The sequence below is a fragment of the Xyrauchen texanus genome, chromosome 9 (assembly GCF_025860055.1).
Source record: "Xyrauchen texanus isolate HMW12.3.18 chromosome 9, RBS_HiC_50CHRs, whole genome shotgun sequence".
Lineage (NCBI taxonomy): Eukaryota > Metazoa > Chordata > Actinopteri > Cypriniformes > Catostomidae > Xyrauchen > Xyrauchen texanus.
The window spans coordinates 16162241-16186839 of NC_068284.1; the positions used below are offsets into that span (position 1 = coordinate 16162241).

The following is a 24599-nucleotide window of genomic DNA, read 5'->3' on the forward strand; positions in this document are numbered from 1 at the left end:
AAGGCTTTTGAAGTTGTCCCTGATGGAGAGATTTTTTAGGCCAAGGCAGTTAAACCTTTTGTTTGTGGGTGTTCTACGATGGCAAGGTTGAATCTCCAAGCAGAGTTTACTGAAGATCTGACCATATGGTGATCCTGTCTGTATATTTGGTGAATGATAATGTAGTCCAGAAGGTGCCAATGTTTTAAATGGCAGTGTTGCAGGTGGTTTTCAGCTTGTTCTTCATCTGGAAGATGCTGTTGGTGATTACAAGGTGTAGCGAATCAGCTCTATGAAATATTAATAATCAATCATAACTTGTTATAATCGATTATGAATAATTGGATCAGTTAATCGGGTTAACTTGATGTAGCTACATTAACATTACAACCAAATACTCGGTTCATCCCGTGAACACTCAATATTGGTAATTAATTAATTAATAGAAAGGTACATTTCCGGGGCATGGGAAATGTCTTTCTTACTAAGTATTAAGAGCAAGTAGTCAAAATCTATGATTAGTGACTTTAGATATGAGCTTGAGACACAGACAACTTTACATGTGACATGAACAAGACTTTATTAACTAGACTAAACATTTAAACTACTCTAACATACATATACATACATTCATACAGTTTACCAAGGGAAAGAGGGCTGAAGCAGAATACAGGAAGGCAAGAAGTTATAGCATTGTTTGAAGTTCAGCAGATCAACAGCCTGAGCAAACCATCATATTAGTTCTGACACGCCCTTTTTAGAAAGGGGTTAAGGATACTTAATGTATCAAATAATGAGACTAAGTTTGATACTTGCATGTCCCATTTGAATTAAACTGTCCTGATGCAATTTGTTGATGGCTTGAGTTGATCTTTGATGATGTTGTTTTGATGAGAGAGAGAACCAGTGGGAGTCAGAGACAAGGCCGTAGCCTGGCGCACGCTTGGGAGTCCTTGGGGCCTTCTACTTTGGCATCATTCAGCGAGAGAGTGAGAGAGCACAAGGCTCAGAGGACCAGAAAACAAGAGAGGCAGGAAGCAAGAGAGGCTAAGAGAGAGCTAAGAGATAAGAGAGAGAAGGAAGTGGGCGCAGTAGTTTTATACCCTTAGAAAACATGTCCCACCTCTCATTGGCTCCGACCAATGAGAAGGGTTTGGGTTCCAGGCGGGAATTTGGTTTATTGCTCTTTGTTCTCACATTTCTCATTGCATGTGCAAGAAAGAACACTAGGAAATATACTTGTAATACTAATATGTTGTTGTTATCGACATATCATGTACACAGTCATTTCGATCTTCAAAATACCAAGTTATAGAGACCAAATATGCCACACATATGATTTCGGTTAACCATAGTATGCAAAGTCTGAAACATTAACCCATTAGTTTGCAAGAAAACATAGATCAAGCACATTTAAGGGAAAATGTGAGATGGCACATTAGATACATGTCAATATTTATCACATGGATATATAGAATATATATATAGGATTAACAGGGTTCATTTCTCTTTCTCAGTAAGAGAATGAAGTGAGGGTCAGCACTTCTCTGAACATTCCTTTCTCACATGGTACGGGTTCAGAAGGCTAAGTCACGAGGGTCTCTGGAGTGTCTCTCTGGGTCGTAAAAACGTCAATAGCGCATTCTACTCCAGACTCGCTGGCGCTCCCGGTGATTTAGATGGGGAGAAACAGTGTGGGGGTTTTCTTTAGGACCCCTAGCACACAATGTGTGCCCTGTATTTAGAATTAATGAGTTCATGATTCTCCGCTCATACTCTACAGTCCCCTTTTCGTCAGGTGATGTCCCTGTTGGAGACATCATCGGATCGACAATCATCACGATGGCGGATGGCAGGTGAATCATGAGGGTTTTGTAGCAGGTGGTTGTTCCACGGTGGGTGATGTAGACAGTAGCCACATCCAGGTCTCTGCAGCAGGTGCAGAGGCAGCAGGTGCAGAGGCAGCAGGTGTCTTGACAGTGTGTCACCTGTCATTATGAAGTCAGTCCGTTTGAGGCAGGTGCTTGTTTTGTGGCTGCAGGGAGTGGTTATGGGCATTGTGTAGTGTGGAGAGAGTTTCAGACTGACCTAGTACTGGTAGCAAAAGGGCAGCAGGTGGCCGTTCGCCCTTGGTTCAGTACCCAGTCACCAGGTGTCTGAAGTCTGCAGTGTTACTCTGCTCTGGCAGCAGTGCTGACTTGAGCTTGCCTGAGTGGTGTTGGGCAAGAGTCAGAGGTTTGTTCTTCCCAGTACTCCTCAGGGGAGTTCTGTTCCAGGAGCTCTTTTGCTAGTGCTAGCAGCTCTTGTAACTCAGAAACAGGCGTTTCTAGCTGTCTTTGTGCAGCCTCTGTTTGGCACCTGTTTGAAAGGTGTACAGGAGGATGTTGTTGTAGACTGCTGTGGGACGTCCTGTGGTGTTTGCTGGGTGAGGATGTTCTTTTCCATGGCTTCTCCCAGCGGTTGGTCTTGTGTCTAGATCTATGGCCATGGTGACGGTTCTGCCCTCTGCTGGCTAGTAGCGCTTGTTGAAGGCTCTTGCATTGTGGCAATGCTGTTTGCCTTCTGGTACCAGCTTTGGATTCTGGATTTTGCAGTTCAGAATCACTGGGGTCTTACAAACTCTTTTTGAGGAGGCCTTGTGTTTGTTAAAGGCCTTCTGTGTCAGGTCACGCAGTTGTTGGATAGGCATTGTGTGGGGGCAGGCCATAATGCCTAAATGGTGACTTACCATAGGATGGAGGTTTCGGAGGAAAAGGCTCTTGAAGCTGGCGTCCTCCTCCATCCCAGGTTTGTTGCGAGCTCCGAAGTAAGCTCGTCTGAGTCTGTGGTAGTAAACATAGGGAGTTTCATGCCGACCCTGTTTGGTGTCTAGGGCAGCGATCAGTCCGTTTTTAGACTCTGAGAATTCCCTTATGATGGCTTGTTTCAGCTGCTGGTAGTTAGACTGGATGTTTTCTGGCTGTCGAGCCAGAAAGCATCGCAACTCTGGGCTGGACGTGATCCAGATCAGATGGAGTCTATCTTGAAGTTTCACACTCATCAAAGACTGCAGGTGAAAGTCAATGTCTCGCAGGTAAGCGTGGACGTCGTGGTCTCCTGCAAGCTCTGGTGTAAATGCAGGGATATGTCTGGCCATTTGGTTGAGGTCTTTGAGTGTCGCTACACGTGTCGTTTCAGGATTCGTCTGAATCAATCCTTTTCCTTCCACGGCTGCAGAAGCTTTAAGGAAACTGTCCGATGACGTGTTAAGCAGGGGGGATTGTCTCCCCCATTTGTAAATCTGTGCTTGGCTGGGGGAGGTTTCTCTGCTGATTGCAAGTGGGGGAGTGAGATGTCTCTCCTGCTGTGGTTCCTTTTGCAGCAGGTAAGAGTGTCTCAGTTCTCGTTGGACCATGTCAAGTTCATCTTTGGTGTTGTCCAGCTGCTGAGTCAGCACTTTAACTTCAGCTCTGGACACATTCAGTTGACCTTCACAGGCCATGATTCTGGCATCTTTGTCCAAGAGTTCAGAATTTGCTGTTTTTAACATTGAATCTTTGTGAAAGAGTACCTTTTCCAGGTGCTCTCTGGCTGTCTTTTCCAACTGCTCTTGTTGTTTAGCAGCTATCAGAGCCATTTGAAGTCTGTGGATTACCTCCTGTGACTCCCTTCTGCCAGGGTCCTTGTGTCTGTCCTGAGCCTCCATCTCTAGCTGGTCTATGCGGTTTTTAGCATATGTCAGCTCCGTTTGGGACTCAGTGATCTGGCGTTTGAGGTTGTTTACCTCCTGTTTCAAACCTGTGAGGTTGTGGGCCAGGAAGATAACCTCAGTCAGATATTTGTGCTCATACCCCTGGTTTGAGTCGTCTGTCCTTAGTTCTTTTCCCTCGTTTTCCAGTTGCTTTTTGTTCTGTTGCTGAAGGTCGTCAGCAGCCATGGATAAAAGGGTGTTCCTCAAAACACCTAGCCAGTCCTTTTGGCCTGCCATCTGGACAGTTAGGCTGAGCATCTGCAACATTTTGGCACACTTCTGGTGAGAGTAAGGGCAAGAGACTAATGCAAGATCAAACAGAATTTGGAGCTAAAGGCAAAGTGAGACAGCAAGGTGTATAATGTACAGCTAGGTTTTGCTAGGTGTGGTTAACAATTGAAATGTGTTCCTGATTATTACTATCTTAGCTGCAAATAGCAGGGTGCTCAGATTTGTGTGGATCTGAGTGGCTTTGCTAAAAGAGCGTAAGCCCAGATTTAATAAATGACTTAAGATGTTTCTTTGGGTCAAATTATTTATCAGCACTTACTGATAGAATACAACAGGCTTGATCTTTGAACACATGAAGAGGAGAAAGAAAGAGGAAGAAAAGAGCTTTCCTATTAGATTGTGTCTATTAGTGGTGCTCAAAATTATGCCATAGAAATCGTCTAGATTACTAGTGTAGCTGGCTCATAAAATTTAAGCAACTTGTTGCAAATAAACACAAAATCGAGAAGAAAAGTATGTCTAGTTACTTTTGCAGTTTTATGGGGAAATAAACTACACTAGACCAAGAGGGTTAAATGATAAAATGAATAGCTGACTTCTATTATTAGTAAAAATAATAAAAAGATTTGAAGAAGTGATTAAAATAGCAGAATAACCTTGTATTGGGAATAATCAATAGCACTTATGATCAACAATTAGATTTGCTTTGGGCATCATTCTATAGTTGGTCACAGCTGTTGCGTGTTCAAGACCACACAATGTGTTTGTCCCTCTATAAAGTTTAGTCAACGTGCCATTGAAAGTTCCCAATAACTATAAAAATTATTCTCTATCTAAACAGTTTACATGTAATTAAGTTTTTAGATTTAATTAACAAAGTAACTGCAAATTTAGCTGAACAGCGTTCAGTATGGGATGCACCTGAAAGGTGCAGGTGAAGTTAGATGAGAAGAATTAAAGTTAAGGAAAGAGAAAGTGAGAATTCAGAAACCAGAAATGGGGTAAAAGGAAAATGGTTTAGATCACTTCACTCTGCATGCACACAAGCTGCAGATAAAGGCTTCATGTAAATTATGCTAGCAGCTAACTGTTGAAGCTATTAGTTAGCTTAGCCTAAGCTAAGGGGCTGCTAAGTTGGGTTAGCTTAGCCACCTAGGCTGGTTTGTTTACAAAATGGCGTCGGAAGGAAACACATGTGCTATCTGGAGTGAGCACTTCCTGTGACAAGTCGTTGTCATGGGAACCAATGCACTTCAGAGTTTCAGTGAGTGAAACACAGTTTTGATCACCAGGAAGCTAAGCTTTTAGACGCACACATAAGGTTTAGATGAAGGACATCAATCTAACTATAATTTGTAAGGCCTTTATACTGTGAAAAGGGGAGCATCGCCCAAATCTACATTTATATAACACTGTACTGAGATTTCTTCATCAGAAACAGGTTAAGCAATCAATTCTGGTACAGTTTACATGCCGCTGAGCTGAGATTCCTTCATCAAAACAGACTTACACTTTAATACTGAAATTAGGGTTTCTTCGCTAAAATCATATTACTCGTACACTGATACCTTTTGAAAATATGCTTAAATGTGTTAAGACTCTTTCAATTACAGTAGAGATGTCAATTCAAGCCATCACTTTATCCGCATCCAAACAAGCCAGCAACTAGTGAAGCAAATGCCGTTTCGCATGTCATGTCCTATTCTGACCGGAATTATTCAATGCACACTTTTAGGTTGACAGTGGTTCAAGCTCATAACCTTTGTTTAATCATGCCCGCATCATTCTCCACCATTATGTAGCGAATCAGCTCTATGAAATATTAATAATCAATCATAACTTGTTATAATCGATTATGAATACTTGGATCAATTAATCGGGTTAACTTGATGTAGCTACATTAACATTACAACCAAATACTCGGTTCATCCCGTGAACACTCAATATTGGTAATTAATTAATTAATAGAAAGGTACATTTCCGGGGCATGGGAAATGTCTTTCTTACTAAGTATTAAGAGCAAGTAGTCAAAATCTATGATTAGTGACTTTAGATATGAGCTTGAGACACAGACAACTTTACATGTGACATGAACAAGACTTTATTAACTAGACTAAACATTTAAACTACTCTAACATACATATACATACATTCATTCAGTTTACCAAGGGAAAGAGGGCTGAAGCAGAATACAGGAAGGCAAGAAGTTATAGCATTGTTTGAAGTTCAGCAGATCAACAGCCTGAGCAAACCATCATATTAGTTCTGACACGCCCTTTTTAGAAAGGGGTTAAGGATACTTAATGTATCAAATAATGAGACTAAGTTTGATACTTGCATGTCCCATTTGAATTAAACTGTCCTGATGCAATTTGTTGATGGCTTGAATTGATCTTTGATGATGTTGTCTTGATGAGAGAGAGAACCAGTGGGAGTCAGAGACAAGGCCGTAGCCTGGCGCACGCTTGGGAGTCCTTGGGGCCTTCTAGTTTGGCATCATTCAGTGAGAGAGTGAGAGAGCACAAGGCTCAGAGGACCAGAAAACAAGAGAGGCAGGAAGCAAGAGAGGCTAAGAGAGAGCTAAGAGATAAGAGAGAGAAGGAAGTGGGCGCAGTAGTTTTATACCCTTAGAAAACATGTCCCACCTCTCATTGGCTCGACCAATGAGAAGGGTTTGGGTTCCAGGCGGGAATTTGGTTTATTGCTCTTTGTTCTCACATTTCTCATTGCATGTGCAAGAAAGAAAACTAGGAAATATACTTGTAATACTAATATGTTGTTGTTATCGACATATCATGTACACAGTCATTTCGATCTTCAAAATACCAAGTTATAGAGACCAAATATGCCACACATATGATTTCGGTTAACCATAGTATGCAAAGTCTGAAACATTAACCCATTAGTTTGCAAGAAAACATAGATCAAGCACAATTAAGGGAAAATGTGAGATGGCACATTAGATACATGTCAATATTTATCACATGGATATATAGAATATATATATAGGATTAACAGGGTTAATCAATACACAATGTGTGCCCTGTATTTAGAATTAATGAGTTCATGATTCTCCATTCATACTCTACAAAGGTGATGTTCGATGCTTAGAGAGAGGAGTCTGAGCCCGTTGCTATTCAATTACCCACTCCATGCTGGCCAAGGACTTCTCGTCTGGTATGATGATCTGTCCCTACTGAAGTCTCCCATGAGGATGAGCTTATCTGCTGCTGGTGTTTTCTGTATAATGGAGTCAAGAGACCTGTAAAATGCCACTTTTACATCCTTCTGTGCTTCCAGGGTTGGTGCATAGGCACTAATGAGGGTGGCAAAATGGCCCTTGGTTAAGGGAATATGCCATGTCATCATTCTCTCGTTACTGCCAGTGGGAGACTCAGGGATGTGTTGTATCGAGTGTGTTTTATGACAAAGCCTACTCCATGGTTTTGACCCGTCCCCTCAGGGACCACTTTCCAGAAGGTGTTGCCTGCAACAATTTCAGTCAGGGAGCCCTCTCCATGTAGCCTGTGAGTGCCACAATGTCAAAAATATATTTCTTCAATTCGAGGGCCACAAGGGCTGTTCTTCGATTAGGACTCTCAGGTGCCTCAACCATGTCCAGAAGTGTTTGAACATTCCATGCAGCAATGTTAAAGCAATTGTTTTTTCTTGGTGAGGGAGAGGCTATGTACTGACCACAGAAGACTTATGCTCTCTGCTTCCTGGACCCCAAAACTGCACTAGACACATCACAACACCCTGCACGTAAGTACCCTGCCAACCAGTGATATATTCTATATGCAAGCCTGAATATCTCCCTCTCTGCCCTTACATTAGCAGAAGAGGTTTGATTAACAAAAGGGCTGTAAATGTTTATTGCCTTAAGCAAAGAGTGCATAAGATCACTAAGTAAACTGGGTCCTATAAAATTCTTCTTGAATGGACTGGGTGTGGTTCCATTTGATGAAATTGCCATTATTTAATTGTATGTCATGCCTGGACAGAGTGGTTTGACCTTATAGATCACATTTTCAGTAGCATAGTTGTTGATTGATGTATCGCAGCCCGTCTTATGCTACTTATATTTGATGTATTTTGGATGTGATGTGAATAATTGAATTGATTTACAAAATTAAACGGAATATTTTGTCACCCAAGAAAAACAATTTGAAAATTAACTGGATGATGGATTGCAATCATTGCAGACCAAACATGAATTACTATTTCATAGAAATAACTCAACTTGTAAGGTTTTAGATTAATTAAACTGATCACTTGACCTTGCAGAGAGAAATAATCATTAAATGTTCAAATAAATCCTCTTATCTTCAAAAAGCAAATGACTGAAAGTTCACCTTTTACAACAAGGACTGTTTAATCAGATGGCAAACACTTCAATCTCAGTTTCTTACTCACAGAAAAGTGCTGTAGAGCAGACTTTACCTTTTTAATCCTGGATTAGTATCCCCTACACATCTTTTTATTTGGACTTATGTCCCTTATGCTTCCCTTATTCACCAAGATGGAACTGTGTTCTTTTTCATTCTCCCAATGTGAATGAGGCTGCAGTCTAGACGTTGCCCTGTATGACCTAATCCTTTGAATAGTAATGACCCATCAGAGAGAACTCTAAGAATAAAGAATTCATCTAGTTTAAGCATCTTTGTCCAATCCGGACTCAAACAAATTCATTTTCCTTTACCTTTTATACCTGATGTGTCAGGTCTTTTTGCTGTGTTATAATAAACATGAACACCAGCATTAATTGTTTAACATTTATCAGGCTATTAGGATTTTCTCCATGTTTTTGGTCATTCTGCAAACTCATCAGCACGTCTGCCCTTTGATTATCCAAATGTCAGTCTTCTGCAGTGTTTATGGTTAATTTATTCTGACCATTTTCTCTATTCTCCCTCAATTTAACTGGCTGCTGCTTCGTTCTACTTGGAGACGTGAGCTTCTTTTACCTTATGGGTCATTGATGGCCTTATTTTATTGTTCGTTTTACACCAGGTTATGCTGCCAAAAAATGAAACGAGTTTTGAAAGTAAATACATTCGTCTAATGTTAAGTGAAGCCACACTCGTTGATCAGCTGAGGAGGTTTATTTCATTAGAGCTTGCTAATGTGTAAGAGAGAAAGGCACATCATGCCATGTTTCCCCAATAGCAATTTCCAGTCTTCTTGAGAACAATAGTTCTGTTAGAATTAAAATGAAAGGTTTCTAATTTGTTCTTTGCTCTAAATGTCACATTGCCCTACTGATAAGGTGTGCCAGCAGAATAAATGCTTTTCATTATCCGTTCTCTACTGGTTTTTCTGTTTTTTCTTCTCTTATTTATTTTTTACTGTTGTTTTTGAGGGTGCTTTCACACTAGCACTTTTGGTGCACACCTGGGTTTGAATGACATCACATTTCGGTTAGTTTGGATGATGTGTACGCTGTTTTCCGAACTCAGGTGCACACCTTCGAATCGCACAGAAGTGTGCTTAAAAAGGTGGTCTGGGGTACGGTTCATACAGTTTGCTGCTGATATGAGAGCAATCGTACCACATTGCAGAAGTCAACCGCTTATGATGACGTATAATTCCCATCTTTATTATTATGGTATAATGCATTTCTCATACTTGCTTGTCTCCAAATAAATCACCATCAGAGAGCAACTTACATTCCTCACATCTCTGCAATGCAGCCGCGGGCTCGTGGCAGACAAACACTAACATTCATCACAGCATCGAACATTCAATGCTTCCGTGGCAGACAAACACATGTGTCGTAAATCCAAAGAGATGAATACTTTAAAAAAAAAAAAAACAGCGAAGCTGATGTCTGCACTGTAAAAAAGTAAATTGCATTTTATCCATCTTATGGGGGTTTTTAAGTCACAGAAACTCAAAATGTACATTTCTTTGCATCTATATAAAAACACATGTTAGACCAAAAATAGTCCCCCAAATTTTGTCCCTAACAGAGTTGTCTGAATGAAGAATTTCATGTTGAACAGTGTTGCTGATGTGTGAGTTCCCAGCATGCATTGCAACATGAATAAATCATGTGTTTAGTGTTTTTGGCTTGTTCCTTGCTGTTTGCTGACTTTATTTGTGCTTTTTTGTTGTTGTTATTGGCACTGTTGGCACTGTTAGTTAATAGTTGTGTGGTGATGTTAGGAGCTCATCTTTTAACTTAATGATGTTTTGAGAACCAAATGTGAAAGAGATTACCAACCAAAAAAATACATTAGCTGAATTAGAGACACACAAGTTGGGTACTTGACATGAAATATCATGTGGTGACAGTATAGTCTGACAAGCTATCATTCATCTAAAAATATTTGTATTATTGTAATCTTATACCTACAGTGGGTCCACAAGTCCACCTTAAAAAGAGTCAACCTAGTCTCTTGCAAAATTTGAAGAAATCAGAGTTCACTCATACCAAAAGTTATGACTTTTACTTCCATAGAGGCAAATAAAGCAGAGCAACAAACAATGTTATAACGATTTTTCCTATAGAAAACCAACCCTAAACCTAAAAGTGTAACTCGTTACCCAACCTCTAAACCTAACCATGATTTTAATAGGTATATAAGTTTGGTGTATTATGGAAGAAAGAAAACATTGGGGTTTGGAACGAGTCGATTACAGGTTATCGGCATGCATGAGTCATTTGTATTGCATAAGTAATATTGAATGTGTAACCAAAATTGTTCACAGATGTTTCTTTTCTAAAAAAATAAAGTGTTGGATAAAAGGCTAGCTCAAATTTGACGCCTGTATTGCATTGTTTTGAAATTATGTTTGTTGAGTGGTTGATCTCTTTGGGTATAAAGGTTGTATCATTTTGCACGAGTCAAAATCTTATGATTTTGCCATATCATACTAATTATTACAAGCTGTAATGAGACAAGCTGAAAGAGACAAATTTGCAAATCTGGGATTCAATATCTAATTTAAACCTGGAAATAAACAAAGTTTTAAGATTTTGATCAATTGAAAAGCAAACGTTAACAATATGACAAAAAATTCAATAAAAGATGTTGAAGATTCTACCACTTTTCACTAAAATTGTTATGCTATTAATATTATTTGTAAATAAAAGAATGCTTTAACCTAAAATCTTGATTTAACATTAGCACAGATTGTTATTTTAGTCCACTCATGTAAGTATTCTCACCAACCTCTTAAAGATTCAAAGGTCGAACTTCATTGAAATGTACAGTCCTGGTGTGGACAGGTGCAGGAAGGACCACTGCATTGTGGTCAAATGGAGGTCTTAGGTTCATCAGTTTGGAAAGTGTCCTCCGAGCCACATTTTCCTCTGCTGCCTCCCTAGCAGGGTAACGTCTGCTGCCTGACAGCATGTCACCTGACCCAGATAAGAGACGCTAACTCCTGCTGCCTCTGTCTAACCCCCACAGATCAGCGGCTGTTCTGTACACACACACAAACACATTCACACACAAACACACACTTTTCAGAGTCCTTCAATCCCCCGCACTACTCCTGGCAGCCTCCCTGGTGACCAACTCGTTAGGAATTTGTGACCTTTCTATCTCCTTTACCCTCCCAATAAAATGACAAATTGTTGTTTTCTTAATCCTCAGGAGACGTTCACACCTGAGTGCAAATTCAAGGAGTCCGTGTTTGAGAACTACTACGTTATTTACTCATCCACCATGTACCGTCAGCAGGAGTCCGGTCGAGCCTGGTTCCTGGGCCTCACCAAGGAGGGACATGTCATGAAGGGGAATCGAGTAAAGAAAACCAAGCCCTCCTCACACTTTGTACCAAGACCCATTGAAGGTATTGTCATTCTCAACAGTGTATTTCAAGCATCATTCTTTCATACTATAATCAGTACCAAAAATAAAAAAAGACATTCAGAAATGTCAGTAATACATTTTAAATGAATCACGTTTAACAAATTAGATCACAGAACACATTACTCAGCCAAGTGTATTGTAATGTTTCAATGAAATTTATTCCTGCTTCAAGGTCAAAATAAAAACATTTTACTTCAGTAATCTCATATTTTTCAGAGTGAAACAGAGTGGAACAATGAGACAAAATGTGACTTTATTTTTAGAGAATTAATTGGTTTGTGAAAAGTTTGAGTTACATACTGTACCAGAAGGAAGCGAGTTGGTTGGAGGGGTTGAAAAATAAAGTTGTTATAGAAGTGGCGCAAGCTCATTTAATTTCACCTATGGAATGATTCAAATCAGACAATGGTGCAAATGTGCCCACAAAATAACTGCTAAATGCAATTTTCACACAAAATTCTGATTCTGAGCACTATATTATGGAGGATGCAGCAGACCACTGTGATATGACACTCACAGCATCACCCCGCTACTGTGATCGGGACACCTCAATGATCTCTTTAACGTGCCAAAAGTGCTCTTGACTACACCAAACATCTGGATATATGCCAGATATAAGACTCTTCTCTATCATTTGATCATTATTTGATGAATTACTGCTGATAAGATTGATTGAAAATGTAAACAAACACTTTTTAAATCAAATACATTTTAGCGCCTGCTTTCAATCAGGCGGTAATAGTGCAGTTTTGGTGAATGAAGCCCAATCTACAGTATAATGTACATAATTGACATAGAAAGCTGCCGTGTTTGCACTGAAAGGAATCACAATTGACTTAACTTAAATACTCAAGACGCAGCAGAATTTCACAGCTGATTGGGTCTGCTTAAATTAGATTGTTGGTGGTTAGTGAATAAGATGCAGGTTTCTGCGCTAAACTACCATGTGCAAAAGTGGTGAAAGTGAACCCCCACATTGTTTTTAAATATGTTCTTATGTTTTCTTATTTAAATTATATAAAGTCAATCAGAACAAATTTAGTTATTTCAGCTGAGCTGTGTTTAGGGCAGTGGCTGTTGGCTTTTGCATCTGAAAATTGTGTTATGTAGGCCCGGGCAACTTATAGGGGCTTATGTGGAGCATAAATAGTAGTTGTTGGCAATTAAATGAAGTACCAAACGTAAGTTTGGGAGGAGCTTGTTCATCTTGAACTGCCAATTATTTCCCAAGGATATGCTTCCCTCACTCCGGCAATGATTCTTCCGCCATTCCTCCACCTCCCCATCTCTTTTATATTTCATAATGCCTACAAAAATTATATCAAATTATCTTCCTATTTCTTGCTTTAGTCTGATAGTCCGGGAATACATGCAGCCTGCTTTTTCAAACTGCGTGTCTTTGAACGCACAGATAGGCATGTGCCTGGAATTTCTTTGCACTTATTAGTGTGTTCACAAGGTGTCAACACTCACATTTGAGCCATTGCTGTCATGAAGAAGCACTAGAAGATGTAATCATGTGATTATTAGGACTATAAAGACATCTTTATGGGTTTAAACTTCTGAGGAGAAATAGTCCAGTATCTCATATCAGTCATGTGCCAATACCCTGTGTATGCATGCACAGTCAGATGAAGTATACTTTGAAAGGCTAGCGTCCGACTATACACAGATGCTTTGTGTTTGCGTCAAAACCGAAGTATACATTGAGCTTAAGTTAACCCTTGTTCACTGCAAGTTAATACTCTTATGTGGAGTATGTGTGCAATTTAGAAAAGCAGATACAGCTGCTCTATCACTATCTGAGAGAGAAGAACACTTGAGGAAGGTTTAGTACCTCTTACATTATGCTGCAGTTGTGTCCTGATGGATAATGCACAATATTTGAATGAATTTACCAAAAGAATAATAATAATAATAACAATAATAATTTGGAGCGTCAGTTTGTATTTTAATTAGGTGTATGAACATGATTAGATCTGTTTGGATTTACTGGTACTCTTTATTTAACTTAATATAATTGAGCTTTTAGTTCTAACAAAAAAATTATAAATATATTCAACTGTACATCTCAAAATATATTTTTTTATGCAACCACTTACAGTACCTTAATTTTTTTTCCAGTGTATAAAATCGATCATAAATCATGAATCTCACAATTACTCTTAATGAATGCCATTAAATCTGAGTATTAATATCATGATATGTTTGTATGTTGCAGTTTGCATGTACAGAGAGCCTTCACTGCATGAGATAGAAGAGAAGCAACGTTCCAGGAAAAGCTCAGGAACTCCAACAATGAACGGAGGCAAAGTGGTCAAAAAGGACTCCACATAGCAGGACTCAAACACTGTGGCAAAGTAGCCACATCCCCTTGCGCCTCCAAGTACTACACGCTAAAACAAGATGACAAACTTAACTCTTGCCTGTGAAAACTTTTAGAACACAGAAGGGGTAAAAAAGACAAAAAAATGTTACAGTTCCAATCAGGACATGAACTCCCATTTTATGCAAAAAACAAAACAGAAAAAGGGTCAATGGGCAGTCATTTGATTCACAACAATAGTAATATTATTTGTTTGGGATTTATGCTGTGATTAGCTTTAAAACATTCTCATATGTGTTCATTTCCATGTGAATGTCTCATGCTTTACTCTCATGAAAAATGGGAAATTCTTCTCTCTTGTTTCAATGCCATTACTATTATTTCTGTTTTTGGATATTATGGAGATCTTCCCAAGCATTTTGGGTTTGTATTTCCTGAGAAGTGAATGCACTGTGGGACACCAGACTACTGGATTTTCAAGAAAGTCAATGTATAAATATGTGCCGAGTTATTTCAGATGATAAAGCTCACTTAAGGCAGCACAGAGGTATAGAAAGCTTTTGGAGTGGTCTTGGAGCATTAAGCTGCTTATTCATTTATGGGATTTAATATTCATGCCACACTTTCTTTAAAAATCTCGCCCGCCTTGACGCACATATGTCTGGCACAAGTACACTGTATGTGTGTATGTGTATTGTACTATTCAATTACTCTACTGCAGCTTGGCTTCAGCTGGTGTGCAGTGCTGTTTATTACGATGGACAGCTTTAAATAGTATGTAGGAAATTTCCTGTGAATTATTCACAAATTCCCTTGCACCCAAGCAATCCAAAATGAAATATGAACAAACAACAATAGCAGCAGCAGAAAAAAAAATTTAATAAAATTTAAAGTTGTAATATTCAGCTCAAAATCTAACAAGCATTTTCAACTCAGGAAGACCTAGTCTTAGATGTGTGACTTTCACACCAGCCCTGTCCAGACTAAAGCACAAAGAAGGCCAGTTGTGTTTCCCCCACATGGGTTTCCAGGAAGCCGGCCTAAACAGGGCAGGTTGATTGTCAATAATCAACCCATAAGAGCAGTGGCAAAGTCTGTTTAGGAAAAAAGCTTTATTCAGAAGTCTTCCATTAACGATGCCATGAGAGCTGAGCCCAAGTCTTCAGCAATGAGGTGCAAAGTAAAGAAAACTAAGAGACTTAAACGAATACAGTACGTTTCTACTAAACTGAGAACTGGTAAGCTAGATAGTACAGTACGTGTATGTGAAGACCTTAGAAGAGTGTAAAAACAGGCAAGCAACAAGAATGTCCAGATCAAATGGGTTTCCAGAAAATGAAACACTGTAACGTGGGTGTTTCCTTTTGCTGTGTACAATACGGAACTCTTTGTTTTTCATGTTTGCAGATGTTTTCACCTTATTGAAATGCTATCATATATGCATTATGAATAATGAGATGTATAAAATATGCATTGATATTATAAAGCAGAATGAATAGGATTGTTTAAGAATAAAAGTATGATACTTAAATCTTTCATCCCCTTTGTCTCTGCATAGCTTATTTGCTTAAGGATTCTTATGAGCAATTTTACTGCTATATTTACGATATTGCATAAATTATTTTGCCCTGCAAAAGCAAAACACAACAACACATTTTGTCAAAATTGTGTTGTGACAAATACCAGGTCTCTTACTATGATCTGTCCCATAACAGATGGGTTTGGTTCAACCCGGTCTCATGACAACTTGTAATAATAGATGACGAATGAGATGGCGAATTAGTAAGAAATCATACAATTTGGCTTGTACAACAACATACAACTTTTATTCCAGAGAAAAATAAATGAGCCGATGACAATGTTATGATGATTTTTTTAAGTTCAAGTTTAAATTCGAACCCAAACCTAAACCTAACCATAAAGTGTAATCCCTTACCCAAACCCTGAATCTTAACAAAAAAAAAACTTGTGTACCACGGAAGACAGAAAACATCAGTGTTTGGAATGAGATGAGGGAATCGTATTACAGGTTATTGACATAGCAGTCATTTGTATTGCAGAATTTGAAATAAAAATGGAATGCGTTACCAAATTTCTCAAAATAAAGTGTTGGATAGAAAGCTAGCTAAAATTTATGGTATTTTATCGATTTGAAATTCTGTTTGTTGATTGGTTGGTCTGTATGGGATGAAAAGTTGTACCTTTTCATACAAGCCAATTTGTATGATATGTTATGATTTCGTCATCTTGTACGTATTATTACAAGTTGTCATGTTGCTTTGTTAATTTATGGTCAGGCTTTGTAGGACAGTATGCGTGATTTTTTTTTTTATCCCAGTTACTGTTAAGTGCAGGTATGGGTAAGTGATATTAACCTTTTCTGCCAGTCCAACATGTCATTTTGGGATTGCATTTCTTCACCCTTAATTATCCCCATTGTCATGGAAACAGACTTTCTCTATTGTCTGTAAGGAGAACGAGGAGTAGGAGATGGAAACTGAGGAGGGCTGATTTTAATTAGATGATCTTTTCTTTTTGTGGAGCGATTGGGTTTGAATTTGGGTTTGAAAGTGTGTGTGTGTGTGTGTGTGTGTGTGTGTTTGTTTAAAGAATATGAGAAAAATGCAATCAGAGACAAACTTGTCATTTTTTTCCTTGAATTAAACTCCATTATTAAACTTTAGGTCAAGGATATTTAAATGATTGATATCAGTAATTATCTGTAACATGGTGAACAATCCAATGCTTTCATTAAAAAGACACATTATGTCTTTGAAACATTTCATTTAGCCTACCCCATACACTGAGTTAACCTGAATACAGCCATAAAGGATTAGTTAATCCAAAAATGAAAAGTCTATCATAATTTTTTCACCCTCATGTTGTTCCGAATCTGACTTATTTCTTTAAGAAAAGGGCGCTTTAAAGGAATAGTTCTCCCAAAAAGTGTGTCATTGTTTACAAGAAAAGGAGCGATATACAAAAGTTGATTAGTCTTTGCTGTAGATTTATATTTGTATAGGTGTATTGTTCAAAATGGTCGTTTGGTGTGTGCATCCTGGATGCCTCAACCTTGAAACCCCAAAGTAAATGCATGCTGGGAAAAATTGTAACTTTTCATCGATTGCATATACATGATCATGAGTAATTGAAGCTCTGGCTTAACGTGCTGAACTTGGATATCAGTACACCCCTACATTCTCTAAAATATTGGAGGGTGTGCAGTGAACATTTACCCCTGAGGATTTCAGACCTTTGAAAGAAACAAAGGGTTCATATCAGAATTAATTGGCTGTGCCTGTGCTGTTTTTCCAGTGAACTCAGGTATGTGTGAAAACTTTGTCATAACCTATATATTTCTAAACTCAGCAAAAACAGAAACGTCCCCTCACTTTCACCTGCTTTTATTTTCAGCAAATTTAACATGTGTAAATATTTGTATGAACATAAAAAGATTCAACCACTAAGACATAAACTGAAAAAGTTTCACAGACATGTGACTAACAGAAATGGAATAATGTGTCCCTGAAAATGGGGGGTCAAAATCAAAAGTAGCAGTCAGTAGCTGGTGTGGCCACCAGCTGCATTAAGTACTGCAGTGCATCTCCTCCTCATGGACTGCACCAGATTTGCCAGTTCTTGCTGTGAGATGTTACCCCACTCTGCCACCAAGGCACTTGCAAGTTCCCAGATATTTCTTGGGGTAATGGCCCAGGCCCTCATCCTCCAATCCAACAGGTCCCAGATGTGTTCAATGTGATTGAGATCCGGGCTCTTCGCTGGCCATGGCAGAACACTGACATTCCAGTCTTGAAGGAAATCACACACAGAACGAGCAGTATGGCTGGTGGTATTGTCATGCTGGCAGTGGCGTGTCCAGGATTTTATATTTGGGGTGGCAAAGGGGGGGCAAGAGCTGAATGAGGGGTGGCAACTAGGCTTCCCATGATATATGTAAAAAAATAAAAATAAAAGTGTTATACTGGTTATGAGGGCCATGTGCTTATTTTAATGAATTTCTGATGTTCAGAGAGGGCTAACAGTAAATTCTGAACTATCAGCCATTTCAACTGAAAGATGAAGGCTGTAATACTAACGTTGGATAAGAAATCTTTAAAGTACAATCGTTTTCAATCTGTTTCTAACATTGTGTGTAGGAGTATGTTTTTGAGTGTGTGTGTGTGTGTGTGTGTGTGAGAGAGAGAGAGAGAGAGAGAGTGTGTATGAGTGTATGTGTGATAATGTGTGTGCATGAAAATGTGTGTGTACGCATATTAATGGGGTAATCATGGAAAAAATGGCCTTGCTTTAGTGGAGATTACTGGTAGAAACAAGCACTTGTAATTAAAATAAATTGATTCCTTAATTTGTACTCAAAGTGCATTTATTTATTCATATTGATCAAAAAGATAAGGAATCCAGAATATTTTGATTACCAAACAATAAAACTTGCATTGAATTAAATTAAATTATGCATATTCTGCAAGATGCAGTATACTACTGTAACTGATTACAACAGTTACTGATAACTGATTTACAACAGCCACTAGGTGGACCAAAGTTCTTTACAGAACAACCAAATAGCCTAAATAATGCGAAAATAATACCTGCATAACATCGCATAAACACAAATAAAAGCAGCAAAGCTAAGAGCAACCAGAGTAGCAAAACAGTATCAGACTCAAATATGAAACAGTCAAACATGTAAGGCAGCAGCCATTAACTCATTATCTGTACAAAAAAATCTGAATATGACACAGAGAAGTAGAAATACTACTGTAAATGATTATGTTAACCAGTTAAACTAGTCAGACTGACTCAGACAAATAGTCAAACATGAGAACCCAAAAAATCAGAAGAATTGAATTCGCCGGTTACCATGCTGTGCACAAAAACGTTTAAGGAAAACATCCATATCTATAGCCTTTGACTGCTCAGACTCAATACTAAGTATTGACAAATTGCTCAATCTACCATCTGACATAGTGGACCGCAAGTGTGTTTTAACAAGTTTGTAATCGCTGTCTAACGTTAAATGTAATAAAATCAGAACCGTTCTCGCTTTTCTCCTAGTTATTTTTCTCACTGAAGTTTTAATCAGGCTACTTGTCCGGTCAGGCAAGTAAATGTCTTTTACTTACTTGCCCTTTCAAAAAAATCCACTTGTGTCGCCACGGACAATGTCATTGTAGGCCTAATGAGCTAACGATAGCAACTTTGCATTGATTGAAAATATACATAAGTCATTATAACTGTTATGAATGAGGCTGGAGTGAAGACAGACGAGGAGGTGCGGATCCAAACGCAGTTTTAACTTTATTGAAATAAATGGACAAACAAAGGAAAACCCACGATGGGGAAACAAACGTAAGCAGGGAACTCGGGAAGGAAACACAGAGCAGGCTTAACAAACATTACCAACATTCAACGATCGACAGGGACTGAACAAACGGGCAGGGTATAAATACAAGACAGGACCAATGAACAACCAGAACTCAAAATGACATGATGAGGTGATGAACAGAAACCAATGGGAAACTAACGAGGACAGGTGAGAACAATGAACAATGAACACAATGGCTAACAAGACTATGGAGGTACAGAAGGTTCAAAAGTGAAAACTATGGAGTGACGAAAGTATCAAAATGGGAGACAAAAGGGAAACAGTAAAACAGGACAAGGTCATACGTTACATAGCCCCCCCTCTAAGGATCGGATCCCAGACGATCCAAAAACAAAACCCAATACAAAAACCATAGAAAACAACATGATGGCACCGGGGGCAGACAGACAGACCAGGGGGGGGGGCACAAGAGCAGGGGGGCTGTCCAGGGGGCACAGAGGGCAGGCAGGAAGTCCAAGGGGGGCAACAAGGGGAAATTAAACAGTCCACGGGGGCACAAAGAGACAGGTTTCGATGGTCTGGGAGCTGGCCACCGGGTAGATGCAGGAGGCCTAGGAGGAGGCCACAGGACAGGGACCGGGTCAGGAGGCCTGGGAGGAGGCCACGGGACTGGGACTGGGTCAGGAGGTCTGGGGAGAGTTCACGGGACTGGGACTGGGTCAGAAGCCCTGGGAGGAGGCCACAGGACAGGGACCGGGTCAGGAGGCCTGGGAGGAGGCCACAGGATAGAGGCCGGCTTTGGTGGCCTGGGAGGTGGTCGTGGGCCAAGGGCCGGTTCAGGGGACCTGGGAGGTGACCGCAGGACAGAGGCCGGTTTTGGTGGCCTAGGAGATGGAGTGGCCACAAGGGAGGCCGTGAGCCGTGAGGTGGAGCCCAGGAGGACCTCTGAGGTGGAGCCGAGGGAGGTGATGGCTCAGAAGGCCCAGAAGGCGGAGCTGAGGGAGGCTCAGGAGGTGGAGCTGAAGGAGGCTCAGGAGGCGGAGCCGAGGTAAGCGGCGCCGTGGGAGGCTTTAGGAACGGAGACCAGGAAGGCTCTGGATTCTCTGGGGGCAGAGACGTAGGAGGCTCTGAGGGTGGAGCCGTCGAAGGCTTGAGTGGCTCGAGAGGCGGAGCCGTAGGAGGCTCGGGAGGCTCTGAAGGCGGAGCCGTCGAAGGCTTGAGTGGCTCGAGAGGCGGAGCCATAGGAGGCTCTGGAAGCGGAGCCGTAGGAGGCTCTGTGAGCTCAGGAGGCAGAGCTGAGGGAGGCTCTGGGGGCTCAGGAGGTGGAGCTGAGGGAGGCTCAGGAGGCGGGGCTGAGGGAGGCTCAGGAGGCGGGGCTGAGGGAGGCTCAGGAGGTGGAGCCGAGGAAGGTGGCGCCGTAGGGGCCTTTAGAGGCGGAGCCGTAGGAGGCTCGGGAGGTGGAGCTCTAGAAGGTTCTGGAGTCTCTGGGAGCAGAGCCATAGGAGGCTCTGGAGACAGAGCCATAGGAGGCTTGGGGAGTAGAGCCGTAGGAGGCGGAACCGAGGAAGGCCTAGGAGGCGGAGCCGAGGGAGGCTCGGGAGTCTCTGGAGGCAGAGCTGTAGGAGGCTCGGGAAGCTCTGAGGGCGGAGCTGTCGGAGGCTCGGGTGGCTCAAGAGGCGGAGCCGTAGGAGGCTCTGGAGGCGGAGCCCTGGAAGGCCCGAGAGGCTTGAGGGGCAATGCCCTGGAAGGCTCGAGAGGCTTGAGGGGCGGAGCCCTGGAAGGCTCGAGAGGCTTGAGGGGCGGAGCCCTGGAAGGCTTGAGGGGCGGAGCCCTGGAAGGCTCGAGGGGCGGAGCCCTGGAAGGCTCGAGGGGCGGAGCCCTGGAAGGCTCGAGGGGCTTGAGAGACGGAGCCCTGGAAGGCTCGAGAGGCTTGAGAGGCGGAGCCCTGGGAGGCTCGAGAGGCTTGAGAGGCGGAGCCCCGGGAGGCTCGAGAGGCTTGAGAGGCGGAGCTCTGGGAAGCTCGGAGGGTGGAGCTCTGGAAAGCTCGGGAGGCTTGAGAGACGGAGCCCTGGAAGGCTCGGGAGGCTTGATAGGCGGAGCCCTGGAAGGCTCGAGAGGCTTGAGAGGCGGAGCCCCGGGAGGCTCGAGAGGCTTGAGAGGCGGAGCTCTGGGAATCTTGGAGGGCGGAGCTCTGGAAAGCTCAGGAGTCTTGAGAGACGGAGCCCTGGAAGGCTCGAGAGACTCGGGAGGCGGAGCTCTGGAAGGCTCGGGAGGCGGAGCTCTGGAAGGCTCGGGAGGCGGAGCTCTGGAAGGCTCGGGAGGCGGAGCTCTGGAAGGCTCGGGAGGCGGAGCTCTGGAAGGCTCGGGAAACTCGGATGGCGGAGCTCTGGAAAGCTCGGGAAACTCGGATGGCGGAGCTCTGGAAAGCTCGAAACTCGGATGGCGGAGCTCTGGAAAGCTCGGGAAACTCGGATGGCGGAGCTCTGGAAAGCTCGGGAAACTCGGATGGCGGAGCTCTGGAAAGCTCGGGAAACTCGGAAGGCGGAGCTCTGGAAAGCTCTGGAGGAGGAGCCCTGGAAGACTCGAGAGGTGCTGGCTCTTGGATGATCGAGGCTTCTGGTGCTGGCTCTTGGACGGTCATGGCTACTGGCACTGGCTCTTGGACGGTCTTGGCTACTGGCACTGGCTCTGGGACGGTCGAGGCTACAGGCGCTGGCTCTGGGACGGTCGAGGCTACAGGCGCTGGCTCTGGGACGGTCGAGGCTACAGGCGCTGGCTCTGGGACGGTCGAGGCTACAGGCGCTGGCTCTGGGACGGTCGAGGCTACAGGCGCTGGCTCTGGGACGGTCGAGGCTACAGGCGCTGGCTCTGGGACGGTCGAGGCTACAGGCGCTGGCTCTGGGACGGTCGAGGCTACAGGCGCTGGCTCTGGGACGGTCGAGGCTACAGGCGCTGGCTCGCTGACGTCGGAGGCTACAGGCACTGGCTCGCTGACATCGGAGGCTACCGGCTCGCTCACCGTGACATGCGTGGGCTCTGGCTCGCTCACAGTGATATGCGTGGGCCGGGAGGCGGAAGCCTGTCTTCTCCTCCTCCTCCGGGCAGACGAAGAGGGTCGCGCTGGCTCGATGACAGGCGTGAAAGGACGAACCACGGGCGAATGGAGGGTCAATACTGTGGGAGGCGCTACGGGGTTCTCCTCGATGATGTCCACTGTTAAAGGAGAACCGCAGGCCTGTAGGGTCTCCTCAACGAACGCGCGGAGCGTCCAGTCGCGCGTTGCCGGTGGCAACCGCTCCTTCAGCCCGTCACTCAGGTTGCCTCGGAAGAAGACCACAAGGGAGGAATTAGGGAAGTCTGAAACGTTTGCCAGAACAAGAAAGTCGTGGATGTGGTCTTCTATCGGTCGGTCCCCTTGCTTCAGGCAGAGCAGTTCGTAGTTAGCCCGAAAAACTGCTGGATCCATTGTGTGGTCGATCGTTCTGTTATGAATGAGGCTGGAGTGAAGACAGACGAGGAGGTGCGGATCCAAACGCAGTTTTAACTTTATTGAAATAAATGGACAAACAAAGGAAAACCCACGATGGGGAAACAAACATAAGCAGGGAACTCGGGAAGGAAACACAGAGCAGGCTTAACAAACATTACCAACATTCAACGATCGACAGGGACTGAACAAACGGGCAGGGTATAAATACAAGACAGGACCAATGAACAACCAGAACTCAAAATGACATGATGAGGTGATGAACAGAAACCAATGGGAAACTAACGAGGACAGGTGAGAACAATGAACAATGAACACAATGGCTAACAAGACTATGGAGGTACAGAAGGTTCAAAAGTGAAAACTATGGAGTGACGAAAGTATCAAAATGGGAGACAAAAGGGAAACAGTAAAACAGGACAAGGTCATACGTTACAATAACAACCACCACTCAGGTAACTTTTGTAGATTAACGAGCAAGATAGACACATGATTGACTTTACCTGTTTCTGTGCATTAAAAAGAGAACAGTCTAAACGGCTTCAGCCTGGTGGTCGCGGGCCTGCCACATGTTGTAGTTTTGGTGAAATGATTAAAGAATGGGGGAGGGGTGAACTTAAGATATGCCAGTGACATCACTATATGACGAACACTGTCCCAATAAATATTATTTAGTTTGCACAGACATTTTATTGCTTTGCCATTTTAATATTTGCTTAGGCTATATTTGCTTTTGATACATTTACATTTTAATAGCAATTAGTAATTAATCCCAAACCAAGTAAGATCATCTTGGAGATATGTTAAATGTTGAATATATGTTTTAATTATGTTTATGTAAAATTAAATACAAATATATATATTAATTTAAAAACATTTATCTAGTTAACACATATAATTTCTCCACATGCTTTTTTTGTCAAGTTTTGTCTCCTGAAATCACTGTGATTTGAATGACAATTTCAATACCATTACACCTGTCAGAATATGCGATTCAAATGAAAAATTTGCTTTCGTATTCGTGGAGATTCTCACAACTATAGGCTACTCGGAGTCCACTCTGGACAAGACGAGCGCATTCTTCCTCCGAGATGAGTCCGCGCGCACTCCAGTTAGGCTACTGCAGCAGCACTCGCTGCGCTCCGTCACCCGTGGATTTACCGATCTGCCGTTTACACTAGCCTGCTGCAGGGGCAGAAATGCACTTTATCTACATAATAAAGACATCAGACTTAAAACTAAAACTATTGTGAATTATAGATCATATTTGATAAGTACTTTTCGTGACCCAATCGATTGAAGTAGCCTAAGATGGGGGGAAGTTAAGCCGACGCCCCTCCGTATCCGAGCTGTCATCTGGGGTGGCAATTGGGGTGGCAAAGCTATTTTTTAGGGTGGCAGCTGCCACCCCGTTCCACCCTTGTGGCCACGCCCCTGCATGCTGGAGGGTCATGTCAGGATGAGCCTGCAGGAAGGGAACCACATGAGCGAGGGAGGATGCCTTCCCTGTCACACACAGCGATGAGATTGTCTGCAATGACAATAAGCTCAGTCCGATGATGGTGTGACAGACCGGCCCAGACCATGACAGAACCTCCACATCCAAATCTATCCCACTCCAGAGTACAGGCCTCGGTGTAACGCTCATTCCTTCGACGATAAACGCTAGTCCAACCATC

General features: G+C 42.3%; 1 protein-coding gene across 2 annotated transcripts in view; it reads left to right on the top strand.

Moving 5' to 3' along the window:
- Positions 1–15568, top strand: part of LOC127649161 (fibroblast growth factor 12) — a 44529-nt gene extending 28961 nt beyond the window's left edge. For both annotated transcript variants that reach the window (XM_052134132.1, XM_052134133.1), the window contains 2 exons: positions 11545–11743; positions 13985–15568. In XM_052134132.1, coding sequence (XP_051990092.1) covers positions 11545–11743; positions 13985–14100 — 315 coding nt within the window. In that variant the 3' untranslated portion in view covers positions 14101–15568. The remainder of the gene's footprint in view (positions 1–11544; positions 11744–13984) is intronic.
- Positions 15569–24599: the final 9031 nt, after the last annotated feature.